We start from the raw sequence: 24,832 nt of genomic DNA, 5'->3' as shown, positions 1-24,832 counted from the left end.
ATCAACAACTGTCCCGAATGTAGCTGGGGATAACCTCCAGATCTGCAACTCCAGACCCACTGTCTACAAGGAGTCAACTGTGAGGAATAAGCTAGTGTTAATGCAGCAACACACACAAATTTCAACACGGCATGCCAAGTGAAAGCTTGACAGGATACAGACAATGAACCCTGGGCAACTGCATTTGTGTGAAGCCCCAGACAAGAAGGCCCAGGCACATGGCAGACGTTGTGGCGAGGTGCCCGGGCGGGGGGCCAGGAGCAGCCCGGGCTACACGGAAGCCACACGCCTGACGATCTGCACACTGCAGGCGGCTGCCCACGGGGGCTTCCTGTCGATACAAAAGGTCCCTTAAAGGAAAGGAAGGCCAGCGCCACGTGTCAACTGCAGCCTGGCCACGCCCTGCGCAGGGCAGAGCCCACTTCCTGCCACCAGAGTGGGGTCTCTCCTCTCCCTGCTGCCCCCCCGCCCCCCGGCAGCGAGCTCAGGGTGGGCTCACCCAGACGGACAGCGAGCGGTCCTTGCTGCCGACGGCGCAGCAGCAGTACGGGCAGCTGGGCTTTGTGGAGCTGCCGTTCTTCTGCTTCTTCTTGAAGATTTTCGGATTGAATTTCTGAAGCCAAACGATAAAGGCTCATCAGTAACCAGCCGGGCACCAAGCAGGTGCCCTGCAGTGCTGGCCCCCAGCCTTCCCGGCACCAGGGACCAGTCTGGCGGAGGACGGTCTCTGCAGGCTGGGTGGGGTGGGGTGGCTCGTGCTCATCTGAGAACCTGCCAGAGGCAGAGCGCAGGTGGGGTGCGGGGGAAAGGGAGCGCCTCTGAACACAGATGAAGCTCCGCTCACTTGCGTCCCGCGTCCTATCCTGCCAAACAGTGGTCCCCGGGGGCTGGGGATGCCTGCGCTACACCAAATTTGAGACGCACGTGGGTGGCCCAGGGGGCTCTTGTCCCAGAGGCAGGCAGATGGCCGGCTGTGGGGAGACGGGAGAGCTGCAGCAGAGGTGTGGGCCCTGGGCCTGGCAGCTGGGAGGCCTTGGGGCGAGTGTCCCGCGGAAGCACCGGGCCAGCCACGTGGCGAGCCCTGCAAAGGAGCCGGTCCCGAGCTCTCAGGCTCTAATGAAACCCCACCTGAAGCCGGTGTTACCGACGCAGTTATTCTTACTTGTTTAAGACATACAGTTCAGGCCGAAATAGCTAACGTGTATCATCAAGCGTGGGAAGGACGAGCCCGTTCTGATGAAGAGACCCGAGAGATCAGGGTTCTGGACAATCCCCTGCCCTGTCAGCCTCAGACACCCTCTGCCTCCTCTGCTCGGCGGCCCACAGCTGACTAGGTCAGGCTCACAGGGGCTGCTCCACAGCCTGCCTCAGGCCTGGGAAGACGCTACCCAGGAGGCTGATCGCCACCACCAGGCGGGTCAGCTGACTCACAGCATGGCCTTGGAGCTACGCCAGCTGCGGATGGGTCTCAGGGAGCCTGGGGACTGGGCAACTTGTCAGGGCCACCAGCCTGAGTGCCCTCGGGCAGGCCCACACATGTGGAAGGGCCAGGCTGGGCCCACAATAGTCCTGACCAAAGCCTGACTCTGGTGATATTATTCATCACGTGCATCTGCCAATAACATACACAGGACGTGTTCTGTAATTAGTTTAAACGAAAGAAGAACTGGACGACAATGCGTGCTGGCCCTTGGAGGCCACCTCCTCAGTCCCACATGGCCCGGGCCTGGGGAGCACGGCCTGACCCAGGCTGTGGGGGTCCCGCTCGGGTGGCACTGATGCCTGGCCGACCAGAGGCCCTGCGGACTCACCACGACGGTCACAGCTTTCCGATGCCCAACAAAGTCCATGTTGGTCTTCCAGCCCTCCCGCTCAATGATCTGGGCTGTGGGGCCGGAGTTATTCATGGCGTGGGCGGATACCAGGTAGTGCCCGTCAGGGGACCAGCTGAGCCGCAGCACGTGGGTCGTCCCTCCACACTGCAAGAAGCATCTGTACTTGAAAGGAGCCCAAGGCCAACTTCGTGACCAGAACCCGTCCCAGGACTCAGGCCGAGTGGTGCCGCGCGGCTCTGCTGCGGTCCCGCTGCCCCACTGCTCAGCGCACAGGCTCTGAGGGGCTGGCCAGACCCTGTCCACTGCGACTCTGCACGGGCCCCAGGCTTCTGACCATAGACCCTCCTCCGCCCAGCACCAGGGAGCCCACAGGGGTCTGCAGAGCACGTGCTACGGCTGCCACAGAGCCCTGCTGACCCTTGGGGGTCTGCCCACGAGCCTGTCCTGGCACGGCAGTAGGGACGAGGGCCCAGCTGTTCTCCTGAGCCTCTCCTCCCTGCAGCCTGGAGATGTTGCCGCCCAAGGAGAGGTTGGCAAAGTCCCCACAAACCGCCAAGGGCACAGCAGAGAGGCCCTGCTTCCCAAACCAGGCAGCCCTGACACCAGGTCTCCTGCAGGGAGAGGTGACGCTGCTAAAAGCAGCTGCTGAAGGTCGGGGTCAGCCCTGGGCAGCCCGAAGGCCAAGGGGGCTAGGACCCAGGCTGTGCAGGCATGGAGGAAGGCCCACAAGGCAGAGCTCGAGTGCAGTGTGGAGACACCCCTGCTCCAGGACGGCTGGACACAGGAGTGCGTACACCCAGGAGGTGCTGAGGAGGCGTGCGTACACACAGGAGGTGCTGAGGAGGCGTGCGTACACACAGGAGGTGCTGAGGAGGCGTGCGTACACACAGGAGGTGCTGAGGAGGCGTGCGTACACACAGGAGGTGCTGAGGAGGCGTGCGTACACACAGGAGGTGCTGAGGAGGCCTGCGTACACACAGGAGGTGCTGAGGAGGCGTGCGTACACCCAGGAGGTGCTGAGGAGGCGTGCGTACACCCAGGAGGTGCTGAGGAGGCGTGCGTACACCCAGGAGGTGCTGAGGAGGCGTGCGTACACACAGGAGGTGCTGAGGAGGCGTGCGTACACACAGGAGGTGCTGAGGAGGCGTGCGTACACCCAGGAGGTGCTGAGGAGGCGTGCGTACACCCAGGAGGTGCTGAGGAGGCGTGCGTACACCCAGGAGGTGCTGAGGAGGCGTGCGTACACACAGGAGGTGCTGAGGAGGCGTGCGTACACACAGGAGGTGCTGAGGAGGCGTGCGTACACACAGGAGGTGCTGAGGAGGCGTGTGTACACACAGGTGCTGCTGAGGAGGCGTGTGTACACACAGGTGCTGCTGAGGAGGCGTGTGTACACACAGGTGCTGCTGAGGAGGCGTGTGTACACACAGGAGGTGCTGAGGAGGCGTGTGTACACACACGAGGTGCTGAGGAGGCGTGTGTACACACAGGTGCTGCTGAGGAGGCGTGTGTACACACAGGTGCTGCTGAGGAGGCGTGTGTACACACAGGTGCTGCTGAGGAGGCGTGTGTACACACAGGAGGTGCTGAGGAGGCGTGTGTACACACAGGTGCTGCTGAGGAGGCGTGTGTACACACAGGAGGTGCTGAGGAGGCGTGTGTACACACAGGAGGTGCTGAGGAGGCGTGTGTACACACAGGAGGTGCTGAGGAGGCGTGTGTACACACAGGTGCTGCTGAGGAGGCGTGTGTACACACAGGAGGTGCTGAGGCGTGTGTACACACAGGAGGTGCTGAGGAGGCGTGTGTACACACAGGAGGTGCTGAGGAGGCGTGTGTACACACAGGAGGTGCTGAGGAGGCGTGTGTACACACAGGAGGTGCTGAGGAGGCGTGTGTACACACAGGAGGTGCTGAGGAGGCGTGTGTACACACAGGTGCTGCTGAGGAGGCGTGTGTACACACAGGAGGTGCTGAGGAGGCGTGTGTACACACAGGAGGTGCTGAGGAGGCGTGTGTACACACAGGTGCTGCTGAGGAGGTGTGTGTACACACAGGTGCTGCTGAGGAGGCGTGTGTACACACAGGAGGTGCTGAGGAGGCGTGTGTACACACAGGTGCTGCTGAGGCGGCGTGTGTACACACAGGAGGTGCTGAGGAGGCGTGTGTACACACAGGAGGTGCTGAGGAGGCGTGTGTACACACAGGAGGTGCTGAGGAGGCGTGTGTACACACAGGTGCTGCTGAGGAGGCGTGTGTACACACAGGAGGTGCTGAGGAGGCGTGTGTACACACAGGAGGTGCTGAGGAGGCGTGTGTACACACAGGAGGTGCTGAGGAGGTGTGTGTACACACAGGTGCTGCTGAGGCGGCGTGTGTACACACAGGAGGTGCTGAGGAGGCGTGTGTACACACAGGAGGTGCTGAGGAAGCGTCTCCCGGACCACGAAACCCCCAGCTCTGACCCCACGTGCATGCAGAACTTGAATGAGAGAGGGGCAAGACAGCACGTGAGCCACCGCAGTCGCAGCTTTGGATGCTGTGCACGGGACAGCTAAGGGCCCGCAGAGGCTGCCTGCCCCCAGGGCGGAGGCTGGCACGCACCCACAGGAACAGGCCAGCCTCCAGCCCCACGGGGGTGGCATGCTGCCCACCTTCAGCACTGAGCCACACAGGTCTCTCCACTGCAAAGGTGGACACTTAACAGCTCCCGAGAAGGGGGCAGCTCTGACTCCACAGTTCTGCCCCACGTCAGAGGCGGTGTGGGTGCGGGTGGAGAGGGGACTGCGGGTTCTCACCTCGTCGAACGGCTTGGTGATGCTGGTCTCTAACTGCCAATCCAGTGTCCTCCACACCTTCAGGCTGCGGTCGTCGGCTTGAGAGGCGATGTATTTACCAACAGGATCCCAGGTCAGGCCCTTCACCAGGCCAGAATGGCCTCTCAGAGTGGCTAGGATTTCTGGGGGCACAAATAAGAGGAGTTGGAAAGACGTCACCAGGGGAAAACTCTTATCTAGAAATATGGGCAGTGGGCTGGCCGGCCAAGAAAGGGGGCTTTAGGAGCCGTCGGGCCAGCTTCCCGCCTGGGCACGTGCAGAAGAGCCTGCAGTCTGCTCTCACCCGGGAGCTGCGCCCCAGCGCTGGTCTCCCTTCTGGACAGGATTCCACCCGCCAGAGCCACCCTGACCGTGCAGGTGCATCCTGTCCCTGCACCGCGGGGTCCCTGTTCGTCCTCACTGAGGACGAGGGTACGCGAGACGGAACCCGCCCCGACAGAGCAGGGACAGGAAGCACCTCGTGGGCTGCAAACGCAGTGCTGGCCGGGGCTCTGCTGTCAGGAGGGATTCCAGCCCGTCAGCGGGAAAATCGGCATTCTGCAGAGAGGGACGTGCGCGCCTGCTCACGCCCAAGGGCGTCACAGAGACGCCGGGGGCAGAGGCCGAGTCCGGGGAGAAGGCGCACCAGCTGGCCAGTTCCAGCACTGGGCATGCACCTGCATGAGCACTCGATTACTGCTTTCTTTAAAGTCAACTTTTAAACCTTAAACACGGTTGGCAGAGGCCTGAGTTACGGGCAGGAGCCTGAGAGGCCAACAGAGGGGACCCAGCCCGCCCGCTGCAGCCACCAGCAGGCGGTGCTGCGGCCAGACCGCCCAGGCAGAGGCGCGGACCTGGGAACTTGACGGCGTTCCAGATGACTACGGTGTTGTCCACACTGCACGAAGCCAGCCAGGCGTCATGGGGGGACCACGCGACGTCCATCACGTCTGTAAGACAGGGGCGGGCGCTCAGCCTCACCACGGTGCGGGCGCACACACAGCTCCACCCCGCCCGCCTGCCGGTCGGTCAGCGGCCCCAGGCTTCTCATGGCTGAGCAGGCTTGACCCGAGACCACCATCACTAGACTTTCTAAACCACCCTGAAGCACTTCCCACTCAGGTCCTGCAACTGGCCAGGAGATTTGGAGCGCCCGGCGGCCCCGCCCTGCCCCATCCCTCCCCAGATGAAGTGTGGAGGGCCCGCTGGAGCTGGGCGCCTGTGCTCTGCACCCGTGTGCGGCGGCCCCAGCAGAGCAGGCAAGATGGCCGAGTGCGCCCTGGTTCCTCCGAGCGCAGAGCCTGGCTGGGCACGGGGTGTGCGGAGGAAGGGCTGGGGGGCCAAGACAAAAAGAGCCGCCACTCAAGAGCCGTCGGGCCCTCTCCTCGAGGCCGTGAGCTCCTCGGGGGTCTCTCGCTGCGGGCGCGGGCCAGGACCAGGCTCTGGCTTCTCACGCACACTGGCACCCAGGGCACTCTGCACACCTCGCGTGTGGGGCGCTTCTTCCAGACGGATGCACCCCTCTCCCAGCCCCGGGGTGGGCGGGGGGCTCCTCACGTGCTACGAGCACAATGTCTGATTCAAAACTCTTCTTAGCTTCAGGATGGCTTCCCTTCCAATCCGCTGAGTCTATTTTTGTTTACTTGGCCGCGGCAAGACTGCCTGTCGGAGCCTGAGGCAGTCTGTGGCCTCCCCTGCTGCATCCATGTGCTGGGAGGAGGCTGCGGGGGTTCTAAGGCAAAGGCAGGTCTGCGCGGGGGGAGGGGGGGGCACACAGGAACCCCTTCTGGAGCCTGTTGGGGTGCTGGGGGCTCCACGCACACCCCAGACCCCTGTGCTCCCAAGGCATAGAGCAGAGGCCTGCTCAAGTCGGGCTCCGAAACAGAGGCAAGTTTCTTAGCAATTTCCTGAACTGAGGAAAACATAGACATTAACCACCAATTCCATCAGTTTTCCTTCCTGTAGGAGGTTACTGTCGTCAAGTCTGTTATTCTCCCTTGTGGTATTTTTTTAAATTATTACTTCTTTCATCACTTGTTAACTGTGAAAAAACATTCCCTCTGCTGGCAGTCTGATGAGTGAACATTCCTTCTGTCTTCTGTGTCACACGCTCCTCTCACGGCTGGAGCACATCAGGCTGTCCTCAGCTGAGTTCACGTGGCCTCCTCTGCCCGCCAGCTGCTGCGTGGCTGCTGACCCGTCCCCCGTGGACAACAACACTTTCCTCTGGTTCCGGGGCCTTGAACTTACAGCCCTGCGGCCTCCTCGACATCTGTCACTCTGTGTGAGTTTCCCCTGCACCCTGACTTGCCTTACCAGATGCCCTGTGGAGCCACTGCCGAGTCTGTGGTCAATATCCACAAGGGACACAACCTCCCTGCACACCAGCTCGGAGCCCCTGCCTTCAGACCACGCACCTGAGGCGCTCCCCGCCCCTGCTGTCACGCTCACCAACGCTCCGGCATCGTTTCATCCGGGCGATTCCCAGAGAATGACTTTTCTAACATCCTTCAAGTCCTCCACCTGCACCAACAACCTTGGCTTCCTGGCCTTGGCCACTGTCCCCATGGCCACGCCCAGGAGCCCTCCCTGGTCTCATTCCCACTGCTGCCCCAGACGCTCCCATGGCTCTTCCAGCCATGACAGCCTGGCCCGTCCACCTCGAGGGCCCCCGTCCACCTGGAGGGCCCGGCGCCCACCCCTGCCTGTGACGGCTCTTGCCCTGTCTCTGCAGGAGACCGGCCAGGCTCCATCCAGCTCCAAACCCAGGTCTCTCCTAAGCCCCGCCAGCTGGGCCTGAACCTGGCCACACCCGCAGGAACCACGCCGGCCAGGCCACAGCTTCCACGTGCTGCCCTGCGTCTGCCCTGACCCCTGGTGCCCAGGCAGCTGTGGGCGGGGGTGGGGGGTGGGGCTCGCCCCTGAAGCTCTCAGCATCTTCACTGCCCCCGTCCTGCTGCTCAGCCGTGCCCTGGGCTCCAGCCCTGCCTGTTACCCACTGTGACCAGATCGCAGGCCCGCCCCCACCTACCACCGCCGCTCTGCTTCCTGGATCTGCCCGATTACTCGCCCCGAGTTCACCGTGATGACCCCTGAAGCCCGACAGGCCCTCCCCGATGCCGCCACGGGTCCCCCAGTGTGGCCGCAGCCCCCGCCCCACGGCCCAGGCCCCCAGGCTGCTCTGCCTCGCTCAGCCAGTGCCCCGGCCCCAAGCCCACAGCCACACCCCGGGCTCCTGCTCCACGGGCGCCCCTGCCTGGTCGGGCCACGTGCTTGTCCCCTCCCCACCCTCCGCTCTCCACTCCGAAACTACCTTCTGAGACCTTCCTTAGGAATCTGAGTAAAACTGCACGGATCTTTTTATCACTGGATACTTCAATTGCTACTTTGGCTACTGCTAACTTTTGGCTATTGCTAGAGAAAGCCGAAAGTTTTCTTACATGAGGCCAATTTAGTAACTTATCTTTATTAGTCTGAAGTGCTTTTTAATGCTTTCTAAGAGCTTCGTTCCTCACATTGTCTCAATTTTATATCATTCTCCAGTTTGTGTGCTTCCTTTTTCTTTTTTCTTTTTTGGTACACAACACAGCTTGAGATGACTGGATGGCATCACTGACACGATGGACATGAGCTTGAGTGAACTCTGCAAGTTGGTGATGGACAGGGAGGCCTGGTGTGCTGCAGTCCATGGGGTTGCAGAGTCGGATCCGACTGAGCGACTCAACTGACACGGCTGGTGGGTCTTTGTCCCCCGACCAGAGACAGAGCCCGGCGCCTGGCAGGGAGAGTGCTGCATCCTCCCCGCTGGACCACCAGGGCACCCCCTGTGCACCTTCTGATTCTGTTAAACTGTAGAAATTCCACAGGAGCGCCGTGGCGACAACATCCACGTCTGTCTCCTCTCTGTTCCAATGGGGCAAGGCTCAACTGTGACCTGTGTTTGCCCTTGCTCCCAAAGACCCAGGGGAGACCTTATCGCAATAAGGGAACAGTTATCTATGGCCATTAAAAAAAAAAAAGGATTTTTATTAGGAATTGATGCCAAATAACCTAATATTCATTTCAGAACGCCCTAGGATAACCCCGGCTTCTCTTACCTAACTTTCTAGTATGTTAACATATGTGAACAGAGCACCACAACACAAAATTCTTCTGTTATAAGTCATACTTAATTAAAATGAATCACTGCTTTCAAATGTTATTAAATTCACAAGTATTCTGGTATTTCTGATTTTTCCAGCTTTGTTCATATTTGTTGGAAATGCAGGGTTGTAGCTTCCTTTGAGGAGTAAATATTTCTAAGTTTCAGAAAAATTCTTAATAGTCAGAAACCATGCCTCGACAGATAATGTGGGCTCAGGAGTCATTTTCTGAAGGTGACTCCCAGCTCCCCACCATGGTTACCATTTGCTCAGGTTTTCCTAACCCTGTGGTATCAACTGTGTAAACTAGAACTTTCTAGCAAACCCTATTTCTTCTTGTGTTTTGTCTTTAGCTCAACACTACACATCACACTATACTCTGACGATTTCCACCGAGGTTAAATGCTCTCCTAGACCTTTCACTTCTAGTTTTATCAAGGTGTTTCTCCCCATCCTGGTTAAACACGCCCAGTACCTGGTTTTCACACGTTGCTGTTCAAGATCCAATGCTTTCTACCCATCTATTTCTGCTTTTCTCCTTTTTCTTAAATGGTTTTACTCACACCTGCTGCCGGAGGGGGCAGGTGCCCCCACTGAAGGTGGGCAGCCCTGCCTACCTGTGAGGAGCCCTGGGGAGTGGGCCCAGACCCAGTCTCAGGTGTGGGTCCATGGAAGTCCTCTCTGAGCCCCCCACCTGGGTAACCTCACGGGCAGCTCCCCGGGTTCCAGAGAAGCCCAACAAGGCTGCACTGCCAACAAGGTGGTTAGTTACACAGCTGACCCTGTCAAGGTGACCCAGCAGCCCTCCCTCAGCCCCCGCTCACCCTTCCAGCATCAAATGCAGCGTGTCCCTCTGCCCCCCCCAGCTGCAGGCTCCCCCCCACCGCTGGTTTTGCGGGCACCCACGAGGGGCCTGCTCCCCCCTGCTCTGCCCTAGGAAGCTCCCCGGTCTGTCTCTTCTCAATGCACACAGGCCCGGCTGGGCCCTGGCCATTTCCGCCTGAGCCCGAGTCTGCCTCCTGTCGCACAGTGCCCCAGGGCTGTAAGGGCCCCCATCAGCAGAGCCACAAGCCCTCCAGGACCGGCCCTGCACACACAACCAGCACCCCAAGAGCTGCCCTGCAGATGCAGCGGGTGAGATGCGGCCAGCTCACGGCTGGCCCCCAGCCCCCTGGCTAGACTGCAGGCTCTCGGAGGAAGACTGAACTGCACTGACTCTGGGGTCCCTGGCCTCTGACCGAGTGCTGTCCACCTCGGTCCAGACCTGAAAAGTGCCCACTGAAAACACTCTAAACACACTCAAAGTCAAGGAAGAAGCTTTCCAGTAGGCCCCCGTGTGCGGGTTTCTGTGGAATAAAGAAAGTGCGCTTACGGACTTAGCGATCCACTGATGAGGCAGTGACTCAGTTCCCAGGATAAACAGCGGGACGTGGGGAGTTCTACATTAAAGATATAAACACACAGCCCATGAGGGCAGGAGTGGGGACACTGACGCCGCTAGAGGCAGGCGGGGGGTCGGGACGGCCAGATGCAGGGCTGCGCTGAGGCCCCGCGATCCACGGGGCCGCTTGGTGCCCCCCTGGGCAGCCCACTCACCGCCTGAGTGACTCCGCAGGATGGAGACGCATCGCCACTGCTCCACGTTGGCAAGCTTGCCACTGGAGCCGAACACGGTGCTGGGCCCGATGTACCTGTGCAAGAGAGGAGTCAGCGGGGGCCGGGCTGGCGCCACGGAGACAGACAGACAGACAGCGGCCGGCTGCACAGTAGGGGCTGGGCGGGCGAGGCCGCATTTGTGCACCAGGCGGACACTCGCAGCCTGACCGACCTTGGCAATGTGTCCACGAGACAGAGTGACATGACAGCCACAGGCCCGGGTGTCACTCAGAACAAGCTCCCTGACGTCATCCACGCTGGAGCACAGCCCAGGACACGTGGAAACACACAAACACAGCCTGTGGCTCCCCTTAAGTGGTGGGATTGTGATTTCTTTCCGTTTCCCAAACTGGGTACCACATATGTTATTCTACGTTAGCTAAAGCCATGGAATCCCTGAGGCCCTCCTGCAGGGCCGTGAACTCCCTGCTGGGACGCTGGGGCCGGGACAGCGCTGGGGTGGTCCCCGGGCCCCGCAGGCGTGACCCGCTAACACCCTCCGTCCGGAAGAACCTGTGCAGGCTACAGGCAGGCTCTTTCAACGCAGCCCCAGAGACACTCCGGCTGAGCTGGAGGCATCTGGTCCCTAGCCTGCCTGGCCCAGAGGCCCAGGACCAACCTGGGAGACCCCAGGAGACAGTGCACTGTGGGTGCAGTGCAGGCGCTCGGGGCGGGCAGGGCTGTGGAGTCCCGGGCAAGAGGGAGCAGGTGAACACCAAAAGCGCGGGCTCTGGACCCCACCGCAGGACCCCGTGTGCGGGGAGGCCTCTCTCGAAGGACAAACCAGAGAGGCCACCAGTGCCAGCCCCGGGGGCGCTGAGCAGGCCTGCAGGCACGTACGTGGCTGCCCCCCTCCACGTGTACTTCCTGCCACCCCTGAAGCTGGAGCTCTGGGGATCTCAGTGCCAGGGTGGGATAAAGACCAGCAAAGAAGCTTCTAGATACAAGACGAAGAAAAGAAAATGATGCTTACGTAGCCCGCTTCCACACCATAATCAGTTTGTCGTCTCCCCCGGAAGCTAAGTACATCCCACCGTTTGACCATCGCACACAGTTCACACACGCTGGGGAGAGAAACAGAGTGGTCACACGTCCGCGGGGCCGGGCAGCAGGTGCAGCTCTTGAAGGCCACTCTGTCGGGGCAGGAGGGCGTGCAGGGCGCCGACTGCCTGCACAAGCGCCCCCCCAGATCAGGGTCCGCGGGGGCCTCGTCTCTGGGAGGTCAGTGCCGAGCACGTGGTCCAGGAACTGGGAACTCAGACCCCTCACGTCAGCAGGGGTGCAGACTGCTGAGATGTGTCTCTGACCAGGGACGACCCTCCACAGGAGGGTTCGTGAGGAAAGGCCGAGACGCCCTCTCCAAAGCATCCGGGGAAGCGGCTCGGTAGAGCATCAAACTGGCTTCAAGCCACCTACCAGCTCTTTCCTAACCGCAGGCAGACAGCCCTGCACGCACCAACTAAGCGGGCAGAGATCCAGGCCCTGCCGGTCCGAGCCCCCGGAGCCCCACGACACAGGACGGTGTCCGGGCTGTGGCCCTCTTGTGGACACGGGAGGGGCGCAGTGCACACGGGGGCGTAACTTGGAGTGGAGGGTCTCCGGGGCAGCTGGGCGGGCCCCAGAGCCAGGTACGGCCTCCGGGCGCTCCAGGGCAGGGAAGTACGGCGCGACCACGGGAGAGGACACTGCAACCCCACTGGGGAGCCCTGAGGGCCTGGCGGAGGCCCTGAGGGCCACGGCAGCCGACCCGGCATCTGCTTAGCTGTCTCGTGGGCACCCTTCCCCGGAACCCTACTGCCTCCAGGCCGCTGGTCCCAAAGCCCCGTGGAATCAGGCAGGAATGACTCGTGAGCAGGAAATCACCGGAGGTACCTGCAGACTGTCCAAAGGTGGTTCTGTGGGCGGGCCGGGTCTTCTGCTGAATAACTCACCCAGGTGTGCAGCCAACATCTGCGCGTCAGACAGCAGGCCACGGGAGCTAGCGCCGCACGGCCTTATCTCTCTGATCATAAACACACGTGCTAACCTTGGGCACTGTGCCAACACGCAAAGCCTGCAAAGGGCCACCCTGTAATACCTAAGTGATTGTCCATCTGGCAAAGCATCTTGGGGACATTCTCGTCCTTCTCGTCATCCTCCTGGAGGACTGGAGACATATTCCAGATTACAACCTTCCCAGAATCCTGTCCTGGAACGGAGGAGCAGAAACAGCTTGATGAGTCTGGAGTGGGCACAGAACGCCACGCCCCACCCTTGCCCGGCAGAGTCAGGCCAACCGGTCGAATGAACAGAAACAAGCACTGCTGGGCTCGGGGGCTGGGGGCTCTGCCCTGGCCTCCAACACGGGCCCACCAGGGGCCCAGGGGGTCCTCATGCCCACCCGGGACCCAGACCCCCATCTGGGACACAAGCGGCTGTGCAGGCCATCCCACACCTGCCCCCCTGTCAGGGCTGCCCCCACCGAGCTGACCGGACGCTTTGAGAACTGAGCCTGAAACGTGCCCTCGACAGGGAAAAGGTTCGCGACCTCCCTGCCTACCCTGTGCCATCACCGCCGGGGGGAGACCGCCTGGCAGCGGGCACTCTGCTAGCACACACGCCTGGGCACCTTGGGAGGGATCCCACTGCTGGGAACTCCCAAAGGGCAGCCCCTCACTAACTCTCTAGCACAGGAGTGAAAACCAATAAGGGCCTGGACATGGACATGTCAAAATCTCCACACAGCACTCCTGAGACGGCCTCCCGGCCAGGATGTAAGGACACTTGCTCATCAGCCCCAGACCTCAGGGTGCCAGCCCGGCAGGCAGGCGCACCCCCGCGGACGAGGACGGAGCCCAGCCCTGGGGACAGTGCGGAGCTCTCTCGAGTCGAGAGATGCGCAGTGACGGTGGGCTGAAGCCTGCGCCCAACGGGCCCCCCCCCACCCGGCTCTGTCGTGGGACCACCAGCCTCCCCGCGCTCAGGAAGCCAGGATGCAGGCTGCCTTCAACAGGAGCCCACTCAACAAGGGTCAGAACAGAAACCTGCTGCCAAAACACTTAGAGCGCGCGCTGAGCTCCAGGTTTGGCCATGACCTGCCATGGGCGCACTGCAGAGCGGGGGGCGGGCACAGCACCCCGCTGCTCCCCAGAACCTACCTTGCCCTCCAGTTGCAAACTTGGTCCCATCCGGGTGAATATCAACTGAAAAAATTGGTTTGCCTGGAAACAGAGAAAAGAAACACATAGTTACAATCCGAAACATGCAATATACCAGTTATTCAAGTACTAACCCTAATCACTGCTCTGAGGCAAAAAAACAGGCGGCCAACAAATGGCGCGAGTTAGCAACAGCGCAAGCTGCCCCACAGCCTCCCAGGCACGGAGCAGCCCGCAGCCCGCCAGCGGGATGACGTCCTGTGCCCGCGGGCTGGGCCTGCAGACTCCACACTCACACCCAGGTCACCATCAGGTGGGCATGTCTGGGAGGCCGACAGCCTAGGTCATAGAGGCAGCTCGGCCGGCCCCGGTCCCAGGGGCGGCAGCAATGGGCACCACCCCTTCATCGTGACCCCCACCCTGGACGGCTGGGCCCATTGGCGTCACTGAGTCGTCTCCGCCAGTACGGCCCCACAGTGCGGTCAATCAGACGGCAGTCCCCGTGGGGAAGCCCAGGCCCCACCGGGGCCGCGAGGCTGGAGCCAGTTGGGCAGACTGACCGGCGTAGGCACCGCAGCAGACTGTCTGCGCTCGTGGGTGTCTCCCAGTTCTTGGCCTCCTTCAGCCCTGGGCCCGGCCCAGGGACACACGAGTGGCCTGATGGCGAGCTAGACGTTAGCGGTCACCGACACAGACGTGGGGTGGTCGCCAGGGGTCTCTCAGCTGAGGATGCTCTGTCTCCATCACCCCAGAGGGGCGCGGTGGACGCGGGCATGCAGGTCAGACTCTGGTGTCACATGACAGCAAGCGGGGACCAAACGGCAGTGTGGCTCCCTGCAGTGCCGTCTCCCGGAGGGCACAGCCACGGTGAAGCCAAGCGCAAGCTCCCATGAGGCCGGGGAAGGCCCCTGCCTGGTCATGACGCGGTGGCAGGGAGCAGCAGGGCACAGACGCCAAACGCTCCTGCTCTGCGTTCTGGAGGCAGCAGTCATTCGAGCCCCGAGCCGCAGCTCTGTTGTGACAGGTGAGCTCTGCCCGGCAGCCGTGGGCCCGTCCCGAGCACGGGCAGTACGTTCAGAGCCGGGCGCCAGGGCGGCTGTCAGTCCTGAACCAGCAGCAGCCACCCATGCGCAGCGGCTGCCAGAGCCCATCCGGGGCATAGACCTGCACGGGCCCCCGCCACCCTCAGGAGAGCCCAGAAGCCGTCCCCAGCGGCCAGGGGAAGGCAGGCATGGGCAGCGCGGGGGACGTGCCACCCTTCCCCGCAAGTGGAGGGGCTGCAGGGAAGCCGCTGAGAAGGTGGTTTCCTGCCATCTGCACCGCGGGGAAGAGAAAGGACGCGCGGGGACAAGATAACCCAAGAAGCCTGCTCCTTCGTGTTCTGCATAAGCCAACTTGCCTGGGCAGCTGCCATCGGAGCGAATGAAGCCCCAGCTGAGCTGGCACCGGTTTTAAGTGGTCAGCAGTGAGAAGCGCCCACGTCCCCGGCTGGAGCCCAGCACACTCACCTGCCTACACACCCACCCTGAGCACCCGCAGCCTGGGCCGGGCACAGCACAGCCCAGGGGGGCAGGGACAGTGCGGACACCGAGCCTGGCCCTGCCGCGAGCCTTGCTGCGGAGCCCGGGGCTTCCTGCAGAAACCACAGCTGCCCTGAGCCCCCAAGGCAGAGGGTCAGCCAGAAGATGGGGTGCCACTTAGGAGTGCAGAGCCTGGGGCAGGCTGCCACCCTGGGGCAGGGGCAGTAGCGGTTCCCACGGAAAAGGAACTGTTGAGCTGGAGGACATGGGGGTGGACCCGGGCCTGGGATGGACCCTCGGCCCTACCCCTCACCAGCCGCAGCGCCTTGAGGAAGATGCTTCACCTCTCTGTGCGGTTCCCTCCTCTACCAGACAGGCGGCCGGAACCCTAATCTACCAGACGGCCGGCTGGCACCGCAGGGGACAGATGAAGACTCCGAGTCACAGGGCCTCTGAGGCCCACGCCTCAGTCCGGAGTCTCTCAGAGCAGGGTGCACCCGTGCTCAGCGAGGCTCGAACCTGTCTCCGCCGCAGGGACGCACCTCGGGTCAGAGGACACACGGAAAGACCTCTGAGGGGCTCTGGCGGTGGCTGCAGTTTGAGAACCTACCGTGGGACCACAGAGATGCGCCCCCAATGGCCACCAGAGCCCATCCCTCTACAGAGACGGCGACACAAGTGAGCGACACTCCAGGAGCCGCTGCAACCGGCAGCCCACTCTCAGGCTCTGCTCCCAGATGGCCCTGACCCTAGCCCCCCAGAGCAGCCCGCTCCCGTGCCCTGTCTGGGGGTGCAGATCCAAGGGCCGCAGCACTCAGCTCCCCACTGGGCAGGAAGAGAGTCAGCTACCAAGCTGGTTCTGACAGGGGCGCTCAGACAGAACCCTCCTCCCAGGCCTCAGGAGGCCCCCAGTCCTGACCTTCACCTAACACCACCTACAAAAACCAACCTGAGATGGATCAAAGGCCCAGATGTTGAACATAACATTATGAAAACTCTTAGAAGAAAACAGAGAGGGGAAAAAGCTTCATGACACTGGATTGGGCAACAATTTGTTAAGATATGACAGCAAAGGCATGGGCATTAAAAGAAAAAATGGACAACCTGGATTTCTTGAAAACTTTCACCCATCAAAGGATACTATCAACAGAGTAAAAAGGCAACCACAGAATGTGAGAAAATACTGGTAATGCCAGATGTCCAGAACATACCGAGAATTCCTAAAACTTAATGATCAAAAAACCCTCCAAAACTTGATTTAAAATGGGTCGAGGGGAACCTCCCTGGTGGTCCAGTAAGAATCCACCTTGCAATGCAGGGGACGTGGGTTCGATCCCTGGTCCAGGAACTAAGATCCCACGTGCCACAGGGCAGGGCAACTAAGCCCTCACACTGCAACAAAGATCCGGAGTGTAGCAGCTGAGGCCTGAAATCCCAGCCCAAAACAGACAAACATCAGCAAATGGGATCACAGAAGCCGCTAAAAAATGGGCAAAGAACTCAAACAGATATTCTCCAAGGACAGCCACCGTAAAAAGAAAAGTAAAGACCAGGGCTGGTGGGGAGGAGGTGGAGAAACAAACCCCATGGGTTGGTGGGAACGAAAACTGGTGCAGCCCCCACGGCAGCTCTCAGGAGAGTACAAACGGAGTTACCCGCGCTGGACTGTGCGTAGTCGCTCAGCTGTATCCGACTCTTTGTGACCCCATGGACTGCAGCCCGCCAGGCTCCTCTGTCCATGAGGATTCTCAGGCAATACTGGAGCAGATTGCCAAGCCCTCCTCCAGGGGATCTTCCTGACCCAGGCATCGAACCCAGGTCTCCCGCACTGCAGGCCGATTCTTTACCATCTGAGTCACAAGGGAAGCCCAGAACTACCTGGGATCCAGCAATTCCACTTCTAGGTTTATGCCCCAAAGAACTGAAAGCAGGGTCTGGAGGAGGTATTTGTACCCCATGTTCACAGCAGCTTCATCCACAAGAGCCAAGAGGAGGACGCAGCCCCAGGGCCCAGCAGTGGATGACGGAGGAGGAAACACAGTACACCTGCAGAGCGGAGCATCACTCAGCAAAATGAAAACAAGGGAACCCTGACACAGGCACGACATGGAAGAACCGCGAAGACATTCTGTTAATTCACATCAGCCAGTCACAAAAGCACAGATACTGTTCGATTCCACTTGTATAAAGGTCCGAGAGGCGTCAAATTGAGAGAGAGACAAAGCAGAATGGCGGTGCCAAGGGATGGGGCAGCTTCAGTTTTGCAAGATGAAAAGGCGTGGGGATTGGCTGCCCCACAACGTGAACACACAGGACATGACTAAATAACACATGTAGAAGATGGTTAATACGATGAAGTTTAGGTTCATTTTCTCACCACTTGAACAAACACTAACCAACACCGACCAGACCACGTGAGGATGCACACAACCGGGTGGGCGGGGGAGGGAGCTGGGCGTGCTTGTGCAGGTGCTGGAACCACGCGGCCGTTCCCGCTGTGGACACGCAGGTGAACCCACCCAGGCGGAACCTCAGTAAGCAAGAGACATGTACACAGACCCTCACAGCCTGTTTTCTAAAACCACGTGCCCATCTGTGAGATAAAAACGAGCGTCAAACACCCGTGGCTGCTTTCAGTATGCGGACACGCTTCCCATGCAGGCGACAAGTGTGCACGTCCATCCCACAGCCTGCACTCTCTCTGCAGAGGCCTGGCTGCCCGCCCACCAGGCCACCGGGCCCACAGGGCCCAGCGCCTCACTCTCGCGCCCACCAGCTCTCCCCTCACCGGCTTCCCCCACCCCCAGCACCAGTCTGCTTTTCCAGGAATGGGTGTGGACTCTGCCCAGCAGGATGTGGACTGCGAGGGCTGGGTCCCTCGTCTGCCTCCTCAGGGTCTCCCCAGGCCCCGCAGTGCACAGCAGGCCCCCCAAACACCAGCAGTCGCGAAAGGCTGGGCAGAGGCCCTGAGTTCTGACACACCTGCCGGGACGGCAGGTCCTCCTGGCTGAGAGGGACTCATGTGGCGCCCCCGCCGGGGAGCAGAGCCTGGCTGCACAGCCGAGGGGCCTCTGGGACCCCCAGCACTTCAACAACCACCTCTGGGTCCTAAGTCAGCACTGCCGCCGGACACCTTAGGTGTCAGCTGCCCAAGACGTTCAAAACAGCGCACAGGAAGGAAGCTGGAGAATCACATCATGCAACTGTTGCTGGGCTGGTTTTGGTTTTGGCTTTTTCGCGCCATGAACCAGAGGTGAAGACAGTGCAGGTGTATTGTTTACAGACCGTTGTCCCTTTTCCTATGAATTTCTAAGGCATCATCCCTTCTACCCAGATCCATTAGAAAGATAAGAACACCCAAGTACAATATTCCCATAGACTGGAAAATCTATTTAACAACCTAAAAAAAAAAAATCACACTATAGTTAATAATACGGTATTATGTATGTAAAAGCTGCTGAGAGTAAATCTTGGAAGTTCTCATCAAGAAAAAGTAATCCTGTAACTACGTGAGGTGACAGATGTTAACTATACTTATTGCGATGATCATTTTTGCAATATGTACAAATTTTGAACCATTATGTTGTACACCTGAAACAAATCAATGTTTTGGGTCAATTTAAAAAAAGAACAAAACCCCTACAATATTACTTAAGTGAAAAATGCCTGGTGACACTTTAGCTGTCTGAAGGGAGGCTACAATGTAAACACTGGGTTAGCTGTGAGGCTGGCCTGTGGCTAAGGTCTTAAACGGTTCAGGCACCTTTATGATGTAGTCTATGCACTAAATAAAGCCTGTGTGTTTTTCTTTCTTTCGGCCGTCCTACTCAGCACGAGGGGTCTAGTTCCCCAACAAGGGCTGAGCCCCGGGCCCCGCACTGGGAGCATGGAGTCTTAACCACTGGACCCTCAGGGAGGTCCCAAAGCTGTGCGTGTATTTAAAAGCACCAAGTCACCCAGTTATCTTTTCCAAATGGTCTGAAAGACCACGTTCAAAAGTTTTAACAACGTGCTCTCGTTTTTGCATTTTCTAACTTCCTAAAGAAAACGGGTTTTACTTTTCTGAGAAAAACTATTTTACATTTTTCAGACAAGTGCAAAATCACCAAGCGCTCTGTTCTCCAGACCACACCCCATCAACACCCCCGTGCAGCCCAACTTGGTGGTGGACGCGGCCAGACTCAGAAGCCACCCCTCCTGCTCTGCAATGGCAGCTCCAGGCAGAGCCGGCGCTTTGACAAGGCGCCCCGGCTGCTCCTCCACAGCCTCCCTGACCCTGGGGGTCGCGTTCACACCCAACTCACACCCCATATTTCACCTGGCGACTCTCTGGGGAGGTTAAAACATCCCGCATCTCCAGTGGTGAACAGATTACAGAGCCTGCTTGCTTGACAAAACTCACCATGTGGGAAGCTTGGTGTCTGTGCAGTTCACTATGTAACTTACACTTCAGAACCAGCATATGTGTGTGTATGTGTGTGTGAATGCCACACCCACACACACACCCACACCCACGTGCACGCTCAATGCACCGGCGCCACCCTGGCTGCCTCCTGCACGGCTCACGGTCACAGCCCCTGCCCAGGTCCCTCAGCTCCCACACCTGGCCTAGGCCTGCGGCCCGGCTGAGTCACGAGGCCGCGCCAGGCGACTCCTGCACCCAAGGGAAGCCGGCCGTGCCCCTCCCCAGGCCCGCCCCGCAGGCGCACTCTGGCTGCCCTCCGCTGGAACGCTCCGCCCGCAGAGGGCCACCTTCCCACCTAGGGGTGGATTGCTGGCAGCCTGGGGGGAGTGCAGAGGCCTAAGCGCCTTGCCCAGCGGGGGACAAGCCTGAGGCCCCGCAGACGTAGCCCCAGGCCCTCAGCCCGCAGGAGGCGGCCAGGCCTTCTGGCCCCTCTTCTCACACGAGGTGCCCATGAGTCCTAAGCAGACCCCCCCCCCCCCACTCCTCCTGGCGGGAATGGCACTGCCTGCTGCCTGAGAGGGCGGCGCTGTGCCCTGCTCCTGCAGGAGAGGCAGGCACGCGGCAGACGCTCGGAGGGCAGGTGGGCGGCCGGGGTCTGCGCCAGGCCCAATGCCCACTCCGTCTCCAGGCGCGCTGCTCACCTCAGCAGGACGGTAACATGTGCTCGCATAAATGCTTATCCCCAGGGCTCATCCAGACCCAGGTTTCAGGAGCCGCACAGCCTGACAGTCCACGGGCAGACCCCTGCAGAAACAGAGGCACCTCACACCTCTGGGGAAGAGGAGGGGTCGAGGCAGACAGGCCCTGAGACAGGCGCCAAGGCTGCAGGCCCCTCCTGGCTATATGACTGCAATTCTACTCATAAGGCTAAAGCAGCTTTCTAAGCACTCTTTAAGTTAAAAGAAGTATCTGAAAACACCTTACTTCCTGACCTCCATCCCTACTCTTCTCAGCATGTTAACGTAATCCACTGAGCGTCTCAAATTTGGTCACCTGCCTCTACCTGGCTCACCTCCACCCCAACCTCCTGCCTCCACTGCGTCTCGCACCCAGGCCTAGGAAACTGCCTTCCTGTAACACTCAGCCTCCCCAGGAAGGCCCAGGCACCCCCCCAATGCCCCAGGAGGAGCCCACTCTTCCAGGGAGGTGCCCCGGGCTCCAGCCCACAGCCCAGCTGCTGAGGCCCGCACAGTCCCCACGCGGACACGCTCGCCTGCTAGAGCCCTCCCCGGGGCCTTCACTCCAGACACTCCCCAGCAGCAGCACGTCCTCCGCGCCCCCGTCCTCCCAAGGGCCAGACTCAGGCCTACGGCACGCGTACCCCAACCCCGCCTCCTCCCGGGAGGCTGTCCGCCTTGCACTCTGGACAGCGGTCTGTTCCCCACGCTTGCCTGGCACACATTCACCTCTGATCCCACAGGACTTCTCTGCAGGAGGGTTCAGTGTTGAGGACATAAACCCCAAGTGTACAGTGCAAAGCAAAATCCCACCTAGCTGCTTCTGAGCCCTCTTCAGACGTATTCTGGTTACTTTTCAAAATCCACCTACTGTCTCCAGGCGTGAGCTGGTGTGAGTGTGTGAAGAGCATACACTTCCTGAGCCTTCACAGGTGAGCTGGGGGCAGGCGAGGCAGGTGTTACTTGCTTCACTCAACAGACCAGGTAAGAAATGTCAAGAGCCTTCTGGAATACACGTCTGGCAAGCAGCAGAGACTCAAGAGGAGGACCACCTGACTCCAAAATAAAACGCAAACCCCTTGTCCTCAAGCAGCTCACAATTGAGTGGGATGGGTGAACAAGTCCCCAACAGCAACCACCGAGAGACACGCTGACCCAGAGTGACCCCCAAGCATGGGCGTCGGCCAGCTGACTGCTGCGGGGTGACGTTGGCGAGGCCACAGCGCACCCCTACCCACCAGCTCCTGGAGCTCCATCCCCGCCAGCGGTGGAAACCCAGAACGTCCCCAGACACCAGCCTGTTGGACTAGTCTGATCTGGGCCAATGGCACAGGTTACGGAACGACCAGGCAGCTGTGGTACCATCTCCCTTCCCTGCGTCTCCCCTTCAAGCTGACATTCTTAAATGGCGGTAAAAGGCCTTAAATCCTTTGTGGGATGAGAAGGGGTCACAGACAGGAGAAAAACACACACCACAAAGCAACGGGACGACTGACAAACTACCCCGTTGTTGAAAATTTGCCAGACACCTTTTTATAACACTGCCATCAAAGCATAAGCCAGAAACCAAAGCAGGATGTGGTTCTTTCAGTCCTGGCCCTTCTGGTTGGAATGGGCTTCACTCAAGAGCTGTGCATGAACTCCACAAGAGGACAAAGGCTCAGGGAGAGGAAGAACCATGAATCTCCAGTGAAGTTTTCTCAACATACAGACTACATTTTCCTACAATCAAAACGTAACTACCCTCACTTTCGAACCAACATACAGTGATAACCTAATTAAACGCAAACCTTATCTTGGCCAGGCCTAAAATAAAATACTTCAGCCACCAGATGCTAAGAGCCAACTCACTGGAAAAGACCCTGATGCTGGGAAAGACTGAAGGCAGGAGGACAAGGGGACGACAGAGGACGAGAAGGTTGGATGGCATCACAACTCAATGTTCGTGAGTTTGGGCAAGCTCTGGGAGATGGTGAAGGACAGGGAAGCCTGGCATGCTGTAGTCCATGGGGTCACAGAGAGTCGGACATAACTGAGCAACAAAGGAATACTGTCTCCAAGAACATAGAATGAACCACGTGCACGCACGTGTGTGAACAGTCTCTTGTATGTAACCTTTACATACATGACAAACCTCAGGAGCTCCTGTAACACGCCTTAGCTGAAGATAGCCTTCCAAGTCTGGGCACAGGATCAAACGGCAGGGATGGATCTCACCAAGGTCCAGAAGGTGGAGTCAAAAGCCCAAGAATTCAGTTAATAAACGATGATGTCTTGAACCTGATCTGACCCCATGTTCAAAGCTCATTTCTGTGACATGACTTCAAGATTTAGCTCACCTCCTCAGCACAGTGGTTCTTGACTGGGGCTTCTGACCTGGCCAACAGGGAGCACCGGCTATGTCTGGAGACCAGTGCTATCGTCACAACTGGATGATGTCTGTGTGTCGCTGTGTGAAGGTGCTACTGGCACCGGAGGGCAGAAGCCAGGGCTGCCACTAACACTGTACAACACACGGGCTGGTCTCCATGCAGTCACGCGCCCCAAGGCGTCAGCAGCGCTGAGATGGAGAAACCCTCCCCTAGAGGCAAGGCCTCAGCACGCATCAGCCCGGAAAAGAAGACGGGAGAGCACACCTGCCCTCGACAGACACTTGCCCGCTCACCCCATCCAAAGGATCCTGCCCCCACGGAAAATGCAGGGCTCTCTGCTCCTTCCCTCTTTGGGCTCTGAGACCCCAGAAAAAGTATGTTCAAACTACCTAATCAGTGAGGAAATGGAGTGCAGAGTCAGGAAACCAGAAAGCACAGTGACGTACTCTCCAAAGCACCTCGATCTCTTTGGTTTGTTAAACTAAAGTAAGGGTGGCTTTGCTGGCCACCACCCACCACTGGGGTTCCAAGCAGCTCCCGCCATTCATCAGTTTTTACAGGACAGCACAGGTGTGGTCCAGACCATCAGTTAGCCTGCGCTTCAGAAGAGCCGTCATTTACCAACAATGGTCCGTCTGAACGCTCCATGAGACTGGGGCTGATTTCAGGAGACTTTAAAAGAAAGGAGATTTGACAACGAACAGGTCTAAAAGAGTCTCAATTTCTTTAATCGTTATCTCCTAGGTTTCTAATGCACTCCAGACTCTGGGGAGCCCTCTGTCTTCCTCCCCAAGCAAACACCCCAATCGCACCACAAAGCAGGCAGGGCAGACACCGTGAGGCTCCCTGTCCTCAAGGCCGGTGGAGAGGCCACAGGAAGGAGCCCCGGCCCACAGTCCGGCCCACCCCGCCCAGCTCAGACTCTTTCCCATCTGCGCCTAAATGATCGCTTAAGCATCCCGACCTGCTTGTGCTTATGCAGCGTAAAACTCATGTCCTACAAAAGAGTTCATCACGAGGGGAGAAATCACACAGCGGGAGGAAGACGGGAGGAGGGTGTGCCACACACACAACCTGACCCAGCAGTGTGTCCGAGTGAAGGTTCTTCCAGGCTTCACTTGCACAGCAACTGACTTTTCCTTTCCTGACTCACATGCACGATTTATAATTACTGAACATCTGCCCACTTCTGCTGGGGGAGACCTCACTCTACACCTCAGGAAATGCGCTTGGAGAGAAAGGCAGGAAAAATGAAACCAGAGTTCACCGCTTTTGCTTTCACGCACCATCAGCCGAGTTCGTCAGCTACGGGCCCCCTCAGCTCTCACCTGCTCAGCCGCATCATCAGACCCTCCGCACAGAAGGCACAGCTGAGTGTGGCGGGGGATGCGGAGCAGCCAGGCAGTCCCCGCACTGGGGACACACAGGCGCCCACCCTGGGGCCGGAGAGGGTCTAGGGGAGTAACTCAGGAGCAAAGGGGGACCTCACCCGGACCCTGGGTAATGACAAGAGACGTGATACCCTGCAAGAAAAATGGAAAGGGAGAGCACTTCCAAGCCAAAGAACAGACTGGTGTTCAGTTCAGATGCCGCAGAAGAAAGCATCCTGAGATCCAAGTTCAGAACTAAAAAGCTACTGGCTTAGAGAAGGTGAAAGTACCTACCCGACAAGCTCTAAAAAGAACACTGCAGCTCCCTCTAGGCGCCCGGCTGAGTAGAAATGAGGAACAGGACAGAACCAGGGTGACTGCCTATCTATCAGCAGTCAGACAGCCGGCGGCGGCGGCGGGAGGGACCCTGGGCTGGAGAGTAGGCCCCCCCGCACTGCCCGTGGAGGGTGGCGGCTGGCTCCGCTCCTGTCCCCAGGGAGCCAAGGCCAAGTCCTGCAGCAGGTGTGCGCTCCAGGTAAAACTAGGCCAGCCCTGCCGGTCGCCGCACGCGTCTCTGCACCAGTCTCTTCTCACCCAGGGCACTGACCAGTCCGCTCCGGATGTGCCGTGGGGCCCCGGCGGGCGCTCTCCGAGCACACACCTGCGCCCCGCGGGCCCCACCCGAGGAGCCCTGACGCTCTAACTCGGTGCGAACGAGGTCCCGCGAGCTAGGGGGCCTCAGCCCGGAGTCACGGGGCTCCACTCGGAGACAGAGTCAGCGGATCCAGCCTCGGGTACAGCAGGACGTGCCCCTTCCAGGTCTACACGCCGCCAGCGAAGGG

The 24,832-nt window shown here is 59.4% G+C and overlaps 1 protein-coding gene across 5 annotated transcripts in view; it reads right to left on the bottom strand.

Moving 5' to 3' along the window:
• LOC122693542 (protein HIRA) overlaps positions 1-24,832 on the bottom strand; it is a 48,038-nt gene that overhangs the window by 22,752 nt on the left and 454 nt on the right. The window contains exons 2-9 of one of the 5 annotated variants that reach the window (XM_043901045.1): positions 13,587-13,649; positions 12,527-12,637; positions 11,423-11,513; positions 10,390-10,484; positions 5,506-5,601; positions 4,634-4,794; positions 1,812-1,979; positions 500-613 (exon numbers count right to left, since the gene is read on the bottom strand). In XM_043901045.1, the coding sequence (XP_043756980.1) occupies positions 500-613; positions 1,812-1,979; positions 4,634-4,794; positions 5,506-5,601; positions 10,390-10,484; positions 11,423-11,513; positions 12,527-12,637; positions 13,587-13,649 (899 nt within the window). Of the gene's footprint in view, positions 1-499; positions 614-1,811; positions 1,980-4,633; positions 4,795-5,505; positions 5,602-10,165; positions 10,233-10,389; positions 10,485-11,422; positions 11,514-12,321; positions 12,638-13,586; positions 13,650-24,832 lie in introns of those variants that run through there. The other 4 variants (XM_043901046.1, XM_043901047.1, XM_043901048.1 and 1 more) reach the window with 4 other exon arrangements.

This window comes from Cervus elaphus, chromosome 5 (genome assembly GCF_910594005.1).
Source record: "Cervus elaphus chromosome 5, mCerEla1.1, whole genome shotgun sequence".
Taxonomy (NCBI): Eukaryota; Metazoa; Chordata; class Mammalia; order Artiodactyla; family Cervidae; genus Cervus; species Cervus elaphus.
This window is presented reverse-complemented; position numbering and strand designations above follow the sequence as displayed.